Source organism: Danio rerio, chromosome 12 (genome assembly GCF_049306965.1).
Source record: "Danio rerio strain Tuebingen ecotype United States chromosome 12, GRCz12tu, whole genome shotgun sequence".
In the NCBI taxonomy this organism is placed as follows: domain Eukaryota; kingdom Metazoa; phylum Chordata; class Actinopteri; order Cypriniformes; family Danionidae; genus Danio; species Danio rerio.
In genome coordinates, this window is record NC_133187.1 from 33,316,708 (window position 1) to 33,330,903 (window position 14,196).

The 14,196-nt window shown below is 32.2% G+C and overlaps 2 protein-coding genes across 6 annotated transcripts in view; one reads left to right on the forward strand and one right to left on the reverse strand.

Annotated features, from left to right (window-relative positions):
• Positions 1–197, reverse strand: part of vti1a (vesicle transport through interaction with t-SNAREs 1A) — a 263,162-nt gene extending 262,965 nt beyond the window's left edge. For 3 of the 4 annotated variants that reach the window (XM_017358471.4, XM_005156335.4, XM_009306788.5), the window contains exon 1: positions 1–197. In XM_017358471.4, coding sequence (XP_017213960.1) covers positions 1–94 — 94 coding nt within the window. In that variant the 5' untranslated portion in view covers positions 95–197. The other variant, NM_001313750.1, reaches the window with a different exon arrangement.
• zdhhc6 (zDHHC palmitoyltransferase 6) overlaps positions 198–14,196 on the forward strand; it is a 16,384-nt gene continuing 2,385 nt past the window's right edge. Inside the window, exons 1-9 of one of the 2 annotated variants that reach the window (XM_005156323.6) lie at positions 198–250; positions 2,871–3,392; positions 3,896–3,987; positions 6,391–6,550; positions 9,649–9,810; positions 9,914–9,967; positions 13,474–13,641; positions 13,719–13,760; positions 13,842–13,987. In XM_005156323.6, coding sequence (XP_005156380.1) covers positions 3,126–3,392; positions 3,896–3,987; positions 6,391–6,550; positions 9,649–9,810; positions 9,914–9,967; positions 13,474–13,641; positions 13,719–13,760; positions 13,842–13,987 — 1,091 coding nt within the window. In that variant the 5' untranslated portion in view covers positions 198–250; positions 2,871–3,125. Of the gene's footprint in view, positions 427–2,870; positions 3,393–3,895; positions 3,988–6,390; positions 6,551–9,648; positions 9,811–9,913; positions 9,968–13,473; positions 13,642–13,718; positions 13,761–13,841; positions 13,988–14,196 lie in introns of both variants that reach the window. The other variant, NM_001204157.1, reaches the window with a different exon arrangement.

Below are 14,196 nucleotides of genomic sequence, written 5' to 3' on the forward strand. Positions count from 1 at the left end.
CACCGGCTAATTTGGGTATTCGTCCGATTTTGTTGGTTATTTCAGCGGTGAGGGTCCCAAAGTCCTGTTCGTACGCTTCAAAATCTGAAGACATGTTGTATTTTTAGTTTTAAAAGATTAAAAGAGCGATAAACTGAGCTGCGTTACACACTGTTGCTTGTGTCTGCTTCTTATTGACGTCCGCGTCACTTCCGGGTGGTGTCACGGGAATTTGTTCACGATTTCTTCCTGTCAATGGTTCCGCTGTGGGGTGAGTCGTGCGATTAATTGTTTGGTCTTCCTCGTTGAATTGCGTGTAGTTATTTTTGAAAACGGATTTAAGCTTTGACAGTATTACGATTGGCTAAATAGCGCGTTCACTGGGTCATATTAAGCGGCGCTGTCATTTTTCTTGGACTCTGACCGCACGAGGAAACAGTAGTCGAGGTACAGTATGTGTCAACGATTAATTTTTCATTTCAGTATAGAGTACAATTAACGATACATGGGTCATAATGAAAGATAAATGACGTCTTACATGTGTTAGTAACCTTGTTTTTTTGCCTTGAAGCATGTGTCATTGGTTAAGGTCTGCTATCATATAGATTGCTAGTTATAGATAAGGTCATTTCTACAGTTAAGACTTCAATATTTTACCTCATAAAATTGAATTATACCGCCTTTTGGTTGGATTTAAGTTTGTTTAGTATTTGAGCTGGACTGATTTACTTCATGCAGACTGACAGCAGACTGTTATTTTTTATGGCGTTTAAACATCGTGCGCTTTTGCCTTTAACCTTTAACCTTGCGTGTTGCACCAAAAATAGTGGAAGTAGTAAAATATAAACTAAATTATGCAACACATGAGCATAGAAACAAAGTTTGGGTGTGCCTTGGAAACAAGGTGTGCTGCCACTGAAGCACAATATTTGACAGGTAACATTACCCATTGTATTCATCACTTTATAATTGTAGTTTTCGTTTACAATAGATTCAGTTTTGTCATAATGGCAGTCAATGCTAAACAAATTAGCTCTAGAAGGCATATAGATAGTGAAGTAAATCATAAATTGATGTGTCTGACATGTCTAGTTTTGGTGTCGGCATTAAAAATGAAATAAACAAAAAAAATTTAATTTATATACATATTAGAAAACACTAAATGCAAGTGTCTACTTTCGGGTTTTAGATAACGTTCATGAAATTAAATAATGTTCTGTTGTCATTCACCTCAATTTAATGTAATTTATGTTAAAATTTATTAAAATACGATCGCTTCACAGCAAGAAGGTCACTGGTTTGAGCCTCAGCTAGGTCAGTTGGCATTTCTGTGTGGAGTTTGCATGTTCTCCACGTGTTGGCCTGGGTTTCCTCTCTGGGTGCTCCAGTTTCCCCCACAAGTCCAAAGACATTTGGTACAGGTGAAATGAATAAGCTAAATTGGCCATAGTGTATGTCTGTGAATGAGAGTATTCCCAGTGATAGGTTGCGGCTGAAAGGGTATCTACTGCGTAAAACATATGCTGGATAAGTTTGTGGTTCATTACGCTGTGGTGACCCCAGAATAATAATGGGCCTAAGCTTAAAAGAAAATGAATGAATGAATTAATGAATGAATAAATGAATTAACATACTTAAGTAATTCTTTCATTCATCAAAAGAGCCTGTGTGCTCAAACGTTACACACTGTGATAGATTTAAAAACTTGCTTTTGGAGTGGGGGCATCACGGTGGCTCAGTGGTTAGCACTGTCACCTCACAGCAAGAAGATCAGTGGTTCGAGCATCAGCTGGGTCAGTTGGCATTTCTGTGTGGAGTTTGCATGTTCTCAACATGTTTGCGTGGGTTTCCTCCGGGTGCTCCGGTTTCCCCCACAGTCCAAACACATGCGGTACAGGTGAATTGTGTAAGCTAAATTGTCCGTGAATGAGTGTGTATGGATGTTTCCCAGTGATGGGTTGCGGCTGGAAGGGCACCTGCTGCGTGAAACATATGCTGGATAAATTAGCGATTCATTCTGCTGTAGCGACCCCAGATTAATAAGGGGACTAAGTCGAAAAGAAAATGAATGAATGAATAAATGAATGCTTTTGTAGTCATCAATGCCTTTTATACATATTTTATAACAAAATAAGTGAAAATAAAACTCTGAATTAAATTAGATATTTAAACAAGTCATAATAAAACAAATCAAAACACTTGCTACAAAATGTATTAAATAATCAAAATATGAATTGCACGTTGAAATTAAACACTGAGAAAATAATCATGAACATTCTAAATTGTGTTTTTTATTAGTATGGTGGATTTAGTGGTAAATGTGTCAGTATATTTATTTGACTTATTTGGAGTGTCTTATTTAAATTGTGGTTAAAAAATGTAGACAGATTATTGTTAGCTCAGAAAAAAATAAAGCAAAACACTGTTACGGACAGCAAAAGTGTATTTATATTACACTTTTATTGTTTTGATGTTTGATAAGTAAGGACTTTTAAAAGAAAAATCACGGAAATTACATTTGGATTTCCCATTAAGTTTAATCAAAGAATTGATTTAGTGAAGGTATGTTATAATAATGCTGGCATAACAATAATAAATATTAACTGACAACAAATAACAAAGGCTAAGAAAGGTTTCATCTGAATCACAAAATTAAGAACTTTATTAAGCATGTTAGGTAGATGAATGGAAGAATGATAGACAGTAGGAAATTCAATCCCTAACTAATTTTTCATGTTATATAGAAATTAACTGGAAGTTCAACAAAGGTTAACTATAGTAAAATGGCATACAATAAAATTTTGAGGTTATTGATCAAAGTTTCAATCTTCATCTTTTTTATTATATAATCTTCAGCATTATTATTATAAACTCTTAAATCTTGTCCTCAGATGGATGGTCTGGCTTTAGCTCGAGGATAGTGTGATCAGAGGATTAGTAGGAAAGGATGCCACACAGAGTCTGCAGCTCTAGGAAGTGGCTGGCCCCTGTGACTGGTGACATAGCCGATCGCTGGTTGTTTCGGAGAAGACAGAAAAGATGCCCTTTGACCTCTTTAAGTCACTGCAATAAACGGAGACAGCAGGCCTGACTACTTCATAGCTGTAACACTGAGGACCTTAAAGACACTGACATACATCGTAACAATGAATATACTGTCTGCTATAATCGTGTTTGAGAACCTCCATGAGGTCAAGAGGCTTTTTCACTGGGGTCCGATCATCGCTCTGACAGTCATCGGCGTTTGTTCCTCCATGGCCATTCTGGACTCCATTATCTGGTACTGGCCACTGGACACCACTGGAGGAAGCATCAACTTCATCATGCTCATTAACTGGACCGTCCTCATTCTTTACAACTACTTTAATGCCATGTTTGTGGGCCCTGGTTACATTCCCCTAGAGTGGAAACCGGTAAGTAGTTTTTTTGAGGACGTTAACATTTGAAAAAGATTTTTTGAAAGTCACTTTTGTTTCCAGATGCTGCATTTATTGAATTAGATTAACAGATAACAGATATAACAGCAAAACAGATTTTTTTAGCATCAGTTCACTTCTTTAGTGTCATATGATTTTGAAGAATCATACTAATATGCAAATTTCTCATGATTGTGCTGTTTGATATTTTGGTGGTAAACAGAATTCAGTTTGTTCAAGATTCTAGGAATAATATAAAATCCATTTATTAAAATCTGAAACATTTTGTAGCATTTAAAATGTCTTGATCAATTGAGTGCATCCTTGCTTAATTCCTTTATACAAATCTATACTGACCCCAATCTGTTTAACAGTAGTGCATTCAAAGCTTTTAAAGCATGTGCCTAGCTGCCTGTTGTATGACGTGGACTGTTTTACTGAACGTGTTTGCAATCTGCATGTCTAATAAGACTTGTGTTGTTGTTTGTGTTTTCTAACAGGAGAAACAACAAGATATAATGTACTTACAGTTCTGTAGATTGTGCCAAGGCTATAAAGCACCAAGGTCACATCACTGTCGCAAGTGTAACAGGTAGATTTGTCCAAAAAATAAACATATATTTACATATGTTTATATCTGTTTTATCCTAGTTTAACAGGGAACAACTAGTCATTTATAAGGCAAAAAGTGCATTCTAAACCAACCCAACATAGCAACCAATGGTTTCATCTAAGTCAGTGGTTCCCGACCTGGGGTCCGCGCCCCCCTAAGGGGGGCGCCAGAGTTCACAAGGGGGGCGCGGGAGAGGATAAGTGTTGAGGTAGAAAAAGGCATTAAAATATAAAAATAAAAGGTTTTAATATCTCATTTCTAATAACGGATTTCTTTTATCTTTGCTATGATGACAGTACATAATCTTTCACTAGGTATTTTTAAAAATACAAGCATTCAGATTAAAGTGCAGTTCAAAGGCTTAATTAGGGTAATAAGGCAAGTCATTGTATAATAGTAGTTTCTTCTGCAGACAATCAAAAATATTTATTGCTTAAGGGGGCTAATAATATTGACCTTAAATTAAATATTTTAACCTGCTTTTATTCTAGCTAAAATAAAACAAATAAGCCTAGAAGAAAAAAATATTATAGGAAATATTGTTAAAATGCCTTGCTCTGTTAAACATAATTTGGAAAATATTTATATTAAAAAAAAATTCTCAGGAGCACTAATAATTTTGACTTTAACTGATAATCGTTTTGAATAATCATGATTACAATTTTACAATTATGACCAAAATAATCGTGATTATGATTTTTCCCAAAATCGAGCAGCCCTACTATTATATATGTATTTTTAAGTACCAAATATATATATATATATATATATATATATATATATATATATATATATATATATATATATATATATATATATATATATATATATATCAATACACATGCTTAAAATTCCAACATAATAGTAAAAATAATTAAAATAAATAACTTTAAATAATTATTTAAATTTTGCTCACTCACGCAATGTGCTTGTCAACGTGTCGTAAAGGCAAAATCAAAACAAAATCGGCAGAGAAACGTAAATGCAGTGATTCTTCAGAGGCGAAGAAAAAGATTAAACAGTATGGCAAAGCCTACCTAAATTTTGGTTTTATTGAAGGCCAAGACAAGTTAAAACTGATTAATTTATAGTTTCTATACATATTATATATTAATATTACACAAACACACACATACAGTATATATATATATATATATATATATATATATATATATATATACATATATATATATATATAGTACATATGTGTGTGCGTGAGTGTGTATTTTAATGGTGGGGGGGCTCCAATGTTTGTATATGCCTATGGGGGGGGCCCCTAAGAAAAAGGTTGGGAACCACTGATCTAAGTCAGTGGTTCCCAAAGTGGGAGTTGCTTGGTAATTTCCAAAATCAAATAATTTTATCCATATTTAGTCCATAATTCACAGAAGATAAAAATAGTAGTTAATAGTTACATTAAAAAGCAACAACATTCAAATGAAGCCTTTAAGTTTTTTATAGGATTGGTGTGTGAACGTTAGATTAACAACAGAGCAATAGCATCAGCTGCTGCAGATTTTATAGTAGCAGATTTTATATAGCACCAGGTTAAACTTTCTGAAACCTTTATGGTAATCAAATACATCAAAAATAAATACAAGCCACAACTGAACATTGAGGGTGATCTCTGAGTGACAGTCTCCAAAATTAAACTAAGAATAGGCTTGTGCTGAAAACATTGTGCCCACCAGTCTCATTAGGTGAAGTTAAAATTAAATTTAATAAATTAATAATTGATTATATATATTACAATGTTGCACTTTTGTTGTCAATATGCTCATGTTTATATAGGCCTATTGTTGTGCATGCAACATTTGTATATTTATAACCACCTCCAGGGAATGTAATGGTCGCAAGTCACTGGCATTGTTATTTTGTGGGTCACGGGCTGAAAAGTTTTGAAACCCCTGATCTAGTTCATTATTTTTTAAGTAAATCTAAACTAAGATTATCAAATTTGCCACATATGTAGCCTAAAGCACATCTTGGGCATCAAAAGCATGATGACCCTGTGAATCCAGTTATACAAGAAAAAATATTCTTTTTTTTTCTTTTAAATTATTATTTATAAGATACAATTTTTGAAAACTGTTATTAAGGCAAACGTGCCATTTTCATAGATATTGGCATGTGCGCATGATGACAAATGTGACATTAATTCACATTGTTTAACCAACAGGACTAGTAGACACAGTATTTTTTTCATTTTACTAAATTTCATTGTTCCATTTCAAGCACAGCCAGAAAAGAATATTTGTTTGGGGTTTTCATTCCAAAATTAATCTCAGACTGATCTGCTGTTTGTTGTGAACAGAAGAACAAATTAAATCACTGTGTTTTATGTCCTAATTGTACCATTATTATTATTATGGTTTTGCTCAGGTGTGTGATGAAGATGGATCATCATTGTCCCTGGATCAACAATTGTTGTGGTCACTTGAATCATGCATACTTCACCAGCTTCCTCCTGCTTGCTCCACTGGGCTGCATTCACGCTGCACTGATATTTATCATGACCATGTACACTCAACTTTATGACCGGGTAAGTGTTTTCATTTTGAAATTAATTTCAAAGCAGTCATAAGCAATAAACAATGCACTTGTAAATTACCTGACAGCATTCAGTCAGGCTACATTTTCATTAGTGGGTTTTCGTTTTGATACAGCACTTTATACTGTAAACTACATTTATAAATGAAAACAATCCTCATCTATACTGGTGTTTCCACTGTCTTTAGATTAAAAGCAGCAGAGCAAACTTGTACCAGACATTAAAAATAACCTTAAATTCTAGTACAAAAATAAAATCATAATTAAATATATATATATATATATATATATATATATATATATATATATATATATATATATATATATAAATATATAAATTATTTTTTATTTGTACCAGCCGAAATTGTATATTCATATCATGCTTTAATTACGTCTTGATTGGACTTCTGTAATTCACTATATTTCAGTGAGACAACTCTATCCCGCTTATAGTTAGTTCAAAATGCTACTGCAAGGCTTTAATGGGTATAACCGGGTTGCCTGTGCACTATCGAGTCACTCTTAAAATTCTTCTCTTGTTTTTTAAATCACTAAGTGGCTTGGCTCCTTGTTACTTGTCAGACCTGTTGACTGAACATCAGCCTGGTCCGTCTCTTCAGTCATCTAACCAGAGACTGTTATGCATCCTAAAGTCGAGGCTAAAATGCAGGGGTGACTGTGCCTTCGCAGTAGCTGGTCCTACCTTATGGAATGCCCCTCTGTATTAGGTCTATATCATCGCTGTCTGTTTTTAAATCTAGGTTGAAAACTTATCTTTTTGATTTGCTATTTTATTAGTTAGAATTGTTTGTTTTAACTATAATAATTATTCTGTGAGAATTGTTTGTTTTAGCTATAATTTTATATCTTTCACTTTGTGATTTGTATTGTGCAGCACATTGGTCAACGTTAGTTTAATAGTGCTATATAAATAAAGTTTTTTATATATATATATACATATACACACACACACACACACATATATATATATATATATATATATATATATATATATATATATATATATATATATACACACACACATATATATATATATATATATATATATATATATATATATATATATATATATATATACACACACACACACATATATATATATATATATATATATATATATATATATATATATATATATATATATGTATATATATATATATATATATATATATATATGTATATATGTATATATGTATATATGTATATGTATATATGTATATATATATATATATATGTATATATGTATATATGTATATATATATATATATATATATATATATATATATATATATATATGTATATATGTATATATATATATATATATATATATATATATATATATATATATATATATATATGTATATATGTATATATATATATATATATATACATATATATATATATATATATATATATATATATATATATATATATATATATATATATATATATATATAATGTTATGATAGCTGTTTTAACATTAACTCATGATTGAATTGCCTCTTGTTACGGTTATGAAATAGTTTGATAACAAGCTGAAAAAGTTCATGGGGCAATGACATGATATATATATATATACAGTTGAAGTCACAATTATTAGCCCTTTTGATGTTTTTTTTTTTCTTTTTTAAATATTTCCCAAAAAAGTCTTATTTGTTTTATTTCTTAAAAGAAGTTTTTAATTTTTAGAAACCATTTTAGGGACAAAATTATTAGCCCCTTTAAGCTAATATTTTTTCAATAGTTAACAGAACAAACCATCATTATACAATAACTTGCATTATTACCCTATCCTGTCTAGTTAACCTAATTAACCTAGTTAAGCCTTTAAATGTCTTTTTAAGCTGCATAGAAGTGTCTTGAAAAATATCTAGTCAGATATTATTTACTGTCATCATGGCAAAGATAAAATAAATCAATTATTAGAAATGAGTTATTACAACTATTATGTTTAGAAATGTGTTGAAAAAAATCTCAAATTGAGGAAAAAAATAAACAGGGGCGCTAATAAATCTGACCTCAACTGTATATACTCTATTAATGATTATTTTAGGTTTGAGAGGTATTCGTAAGGATTTGGATGTAAGCAGAGTATGGCTGTTTTCTAAAGTATACACCGCCACCTGCTGTTAAAATCCAAGCTAAGAATCGTTTCAAAAGATAATAACGATGCATTTTAACAATCTCAAAATCAATTTCTTGAACGTTTTTTTTTGCCACAGTGCTAGCATTTGTTATAAACAACTAGTTTTATATTGTGTTGGGAGAAAAGTTTGGCTAGAAATCCTTTAAATGTGACCTTTATTCAGAACAGAACAAGAAAAGGTTTAGCAAGTAAAAATTGATCATTGAACAGGAGGGCTAATAATTGAGACTTCAACTGTATCCGCTTGTTAAGTGTGACATCACACGAAGCGGCTTCCGGGTCCAAGCGCTCTATTCAACTGAATGGGGAGACTCATGAAATGGTAATAATAAACATTTACAAAGCGATTTAATACTTCTGAAAATCACGATCGCAGTATATATGTCCATGCCTAATATCCGATGTCGGAAAGTGATTCATTTTTTTTTTATTGTTACATTTTTGGTATTTGTTATGCAGCAAGCCAAGAGATTGTTGTGTACACTATGATTTTATATAAAATGAACTTTAATGTGTGATAGGAATAAAACGCGATCATAAACGAATGATTTCTCTCCTCAAATGAATGGCGACTTGGACCCGGAAACAGTATTACATACGTCATCACTTAACAAGCGGATATATGCTAATTAAGTACAGAGTTGAATTTAAGTAAAGCTAAACAAGCATTTCTTATTCAGAACAAATAAATATTTTTCATGATAATTTAGCGACCTATTGTTACATTGCAAATATTCTTCATTGAATTACTTTTTCCACTGTTTCCATATAAAATTTCATCATTAGGAACAGAAAAGCAATGCTAAATAAAGAATGTTCATCCATTTTATGACTGATTTTACAACTATGCTTTCTTGTTGTTGTTGTTGTTGTTGTTGTTGTTGTTTTTTTAATGATGTTCTGGCCTGTTTTCTTCTTTCGAGATCTCATTTGGTTGGAGCTCGGTAAAGATTGACATGAGTGCGGCTCGGCACATCCACCATCCCATCATGCCTTTCAGCATTGCAGCATTTGCAGCCACGCTTTTTGCACTTGGACTCGCACTGGGTACTACTATTGCTGTGGGGATGCTGTTTTTTATTCAGGTACAACATTATATGTTTGTTTTCTTTCAACCTAAGGTCTATATAATACACAATTTGCTTGTATGGATGTTTCCCATATAAGCAGTTTTCCTTTTTCTTGTAGATGAAGGTGATTCTTCGAAACAGAACCTCAATAGAAGCATGGATTGAGGAGAAAGTAAGCTTGTTTACTATATGCTTATCTGCTAAATGAGGTGATCTAATCCAATATTCCTTCCCCAATCCAATAAACACCAACACTCTTTTAAAGACTTCTTCTGAGCTATGAGCGCTTCGTGTCACCAGCTTTACTTAATCACACATAAAGGTGCTGAAAATCTGTTGAATTAACCTGTACGTCAGATCCAATAATCTAGAATGCTGGAAATCAATATACAGTACAACTCATTGCAGAATTGCAGATACATTTCAAGCATTTTCCATTTGTTTTCTATAAACTGTAATGAACCAAAGTATAATTGACAGTAAACTGAATCCACTGTAGGTCATTTTGAGGGTTGTAAACAAAAACAGTGGTCCCAACATATCTCCTGTTTTACATTTTGAATTTCTATATAGCTTCCGAGAATCCAAAAAGAGCTATATATTGATATGTCATGCTATGATAGCTGTTTAATATTAAGTTATGACTGAATTGCCTCTCGTTTACTGGTATGAAGTAGTTTGATAACAAGCAGGAAATGTTCATAAGACAATGACCACATTGAATTAAATGTGATAGGGAACATTTAGTTGTGTCACTAATTGTTGTTTAAATGATTGTTAAACTTTTTAAACCACTAACAGAGTTGACATTTTCCATCGTTTTTATGCTTTAGCTCTAGAATCTAACCTTAAACCAGATACCATGACATGTCTAAAACAGATTTTTAGGTATTTTCATCATTTTGCTGTTCTCAAAACGTCAAAGTGAAATTCACTGAAATATCAAAACAACAGAGCTGACAAAATAATTATTCTACTGTCAGTGTGTCTTTAATATTTTGTACAAATGAATGAGAGAAAAATAATGACACCTTTTCCCACCAGAGGAAGTGACATGGAGCAAGTCACATGCTTTTTTTCATCAGTTTATTACAAATTCATTATGTATTTTTATTACCGATTATTTAACAGATTTGACCAGAAATTAGAGACAGATAGAAAATTACATTTTTTTTATTTTTCAAATTACAAATAATACAGAAAATATATGTTTCACGGACATGTTTAGCATTTTGAGGGATGTAAACAAAAGCAGTTGTTCCAACGTATTTCCTGTATTTGTATACATTATTATATTTTTATTACATTTACTGTAGCTTCTGAGAATCCAAAAAAAAACACATATATATATATGTATATATATAATGTTATGATAGCTGTTTTAACATTAACTCATGATTGAATTGCCTCTTGTTACGGTTATGAAATAGTTTGATAACAAGCTGAAAAAGTTCATGGGCCAATGACATGACCACATTGAAATCGTCTTGGCAAATTGCATTTAGACTTGATTATTTCAAGATAACTGAAGCTGAATGTAAGATTCATGGGTTAGAGACCGTCACAAATAGCTGTAGTGGGAGTCTATGAGTTAATATTCTTGAGATAAAATGTCCCTAAATACAATTACAAACATTATTTTTAGAGATAAGGTGATATAATTTTCAAAACTGTTTCATTGAAGTTGATAATGATTGAAGGTTTTTCTTGGAGACACAAAATGTACCAGCACACTATGGGCCAGGATAAGATTCTGACGGTATGATAACCTTGAATAAAAACATCACGTTTTCACAGTATTGTTATTACTGCTCTAAAATATATATTCTTTTTAAATGTCTGGGTGAAAAACAAAAGTTATTTTTTTACTTTGAACACAATATATTTTATTTTGAGAAACATTTTAAAAATGTTGAAGCAGTAAACATGTCAGGCTGAATAATTAAAATGAATCATTGACTTCTGCTATCTTTGTTAGTATCTAAAACACAGATTTATTTACAATTTAAAATGGCCTATTTGGATGTCTTTTCTGCTGGAGATACTGTTGTCCTAAAAACAAACAAAAAATGGAAAAAAAAATAATACAAATACCATAGGAACGGTATAACAGAAAATTGTGGAGGTTTTGAAACCTTGACTTTTCCAAATCACGGTATATACTTTGAAAAACGGTCATCGTCCCATGTCTACCGCACACATATTATAGCCTACAGCAGGGGTCACCAACCTTTTGGTAACTGAGAGCTACTTCTTGGGTATCGTTTAATGTGAAGGGCTACCAGTTTGATACACACTTCCTATTAACAAATTTGCTCAATTTACTTTTAATTATATGTTATTATTAATAATTAATGATATTCATCTATGTGAAGACACTGATTATGTTAATGATTTCTCCTAATAGTTGTCAACATTGGAAACAGATAAATATCAACATGCAACAGTTAATTTGTCTGAAATAGTTTTTAACGGTTTTTTAATATATAACTTAATGTCATTTTCAATTTTACACCAATGCAAGTATGATTTAAAAAGAATAGCTACAAAAAATATTAGATGCAGCTTACTGGTATGTTGTGCTATGGTAAACTTATTTTATAACAGGCCCACGGGCAACTCATGTGATCCTCGCGGGCTACCTGGTGCCCGCGTATACCACATTGGTGACCCCTGGCCTACAGTATATTACTGGTTATAGGTTTGGAGTCCGTAAGAAAAAGAGTTATTTATACTCATTAAAAGTGCATATATTTAATTAATAGATATGTTTAAATTTTAATCAGTTTAAAATTGATGTCTCAAATTTTTCAATATGTTTTAAAATGTTATTTATTCCTTTGATGCTGGAGCTTAATTTTCAGCATGCGTTATGTCAGTTTTCAATGTTTCATTAAACTTAGAATATCATTATAATATGCGGATTTGATTCTCAAAGCTTTTTACAGTGTACTTTCTTCTGTCAATTCTCTTGATTTACCCTGGCTGAATAAAACTATCTTCTTAAAAATATGAATTTTTATCTGAATAAAAACTTCTCTTAAAAAAACGTACTAAGTTACTAACTTTCAGTTCATTTTGTGTCAGAGACGTTTTATTAAACAACTTCGAAAAATAGATTCTGTGTTCCTGTGCGATGAACCAATATATATATTCATTCATTCATTTTCCTTTGACTTAGCCACTTTATTCAGTTTGTATGTTCTCCCCATGTTCGTGTGGGTTTTCTCCAAGTCCTCCTGTCTCCACCACAGTCCAAACACATGCGCTATAGGTGAATTGGATGAACTAAATTGGCCGTAGTGTATAAGTGTGGGTGTGAATGCGAGAGTGTGTTTCCCAGTACTAGGTTGTGGCTGGAAGGGCATCCGCTGCCTAAAACATATGCCAGAAAAGTTGGTGGTTCATTCCACTGTGGCAACCCCTGATAAGTAAGGGACTGAGCCGAAGAAAAAATGATTAATAATTCACAATTGAAGCATTTTTCAATTGGCATAAATGAATCATTTGTAACAAGCAATCTACAAACACACACACACACACACACACACACACACACACATTGTATTATACACAGCAGATAAAGGTATATTTTATTTGTTTAGTATGTGTGTATATCAAAAATGTATACCCCTTTGTTTTTATATCACATTAAAATATTAATCTCTATATACATAGGCCAAAGATAGAATCCAATACTACCAAACAGGAGAAGACTTCATCTTCCCTTATGACCTGGGCAGCCGATGGGAAAACTTTAAGCAGGTGTTCACTTGGTCTGGTGCTCCAATGGGAGATGGAATTGAATGGCCTGTGCATGAAAAGTGTGACCAGTACACTTTAACTGTACGTACTCAGCCATTATATATAATAAGACTTATTTTACATCCAGGTTTTAATGATCTTTTTGTTTCTTTATTTAGATAGAGCAGCTGAAGCAAAAACATGACAAGCGTCAGAGGAGTGTGAGTATTGCTGTAACCGCTTTTAATCACTAGAGGGCGTCGTTTAATAAAGACTGATTAAATGCTGAACGCACTGTGCAGGTGGAGTACAGAGTGGTGGAGGAATATAATGGAGCCTGTTGTCCATTGGGAAAAGGACTTAACACTTTCTTTAGGACACCTTGTACGGAGGAGCCCAGGATCAAACTGACGAAGGGGGAGACCATCTTTGCTACTAGAGGAACAAAGTGGGTTGATGTTTTAAGTTATTTTGCAAATGTTGAAGCAGTTGAAATTTATATGGTGACTTTTCATCTGGTATAAGTCTATAGTAAAATATAATATATATAAATAGATGTATTCAGTAAGAATGGATTATATTGGTCAAAGATGACAGTAAAGACATTTATAATATTATGATTATTATTATATTAACTCAGTTTATTTTCGGGGTTTA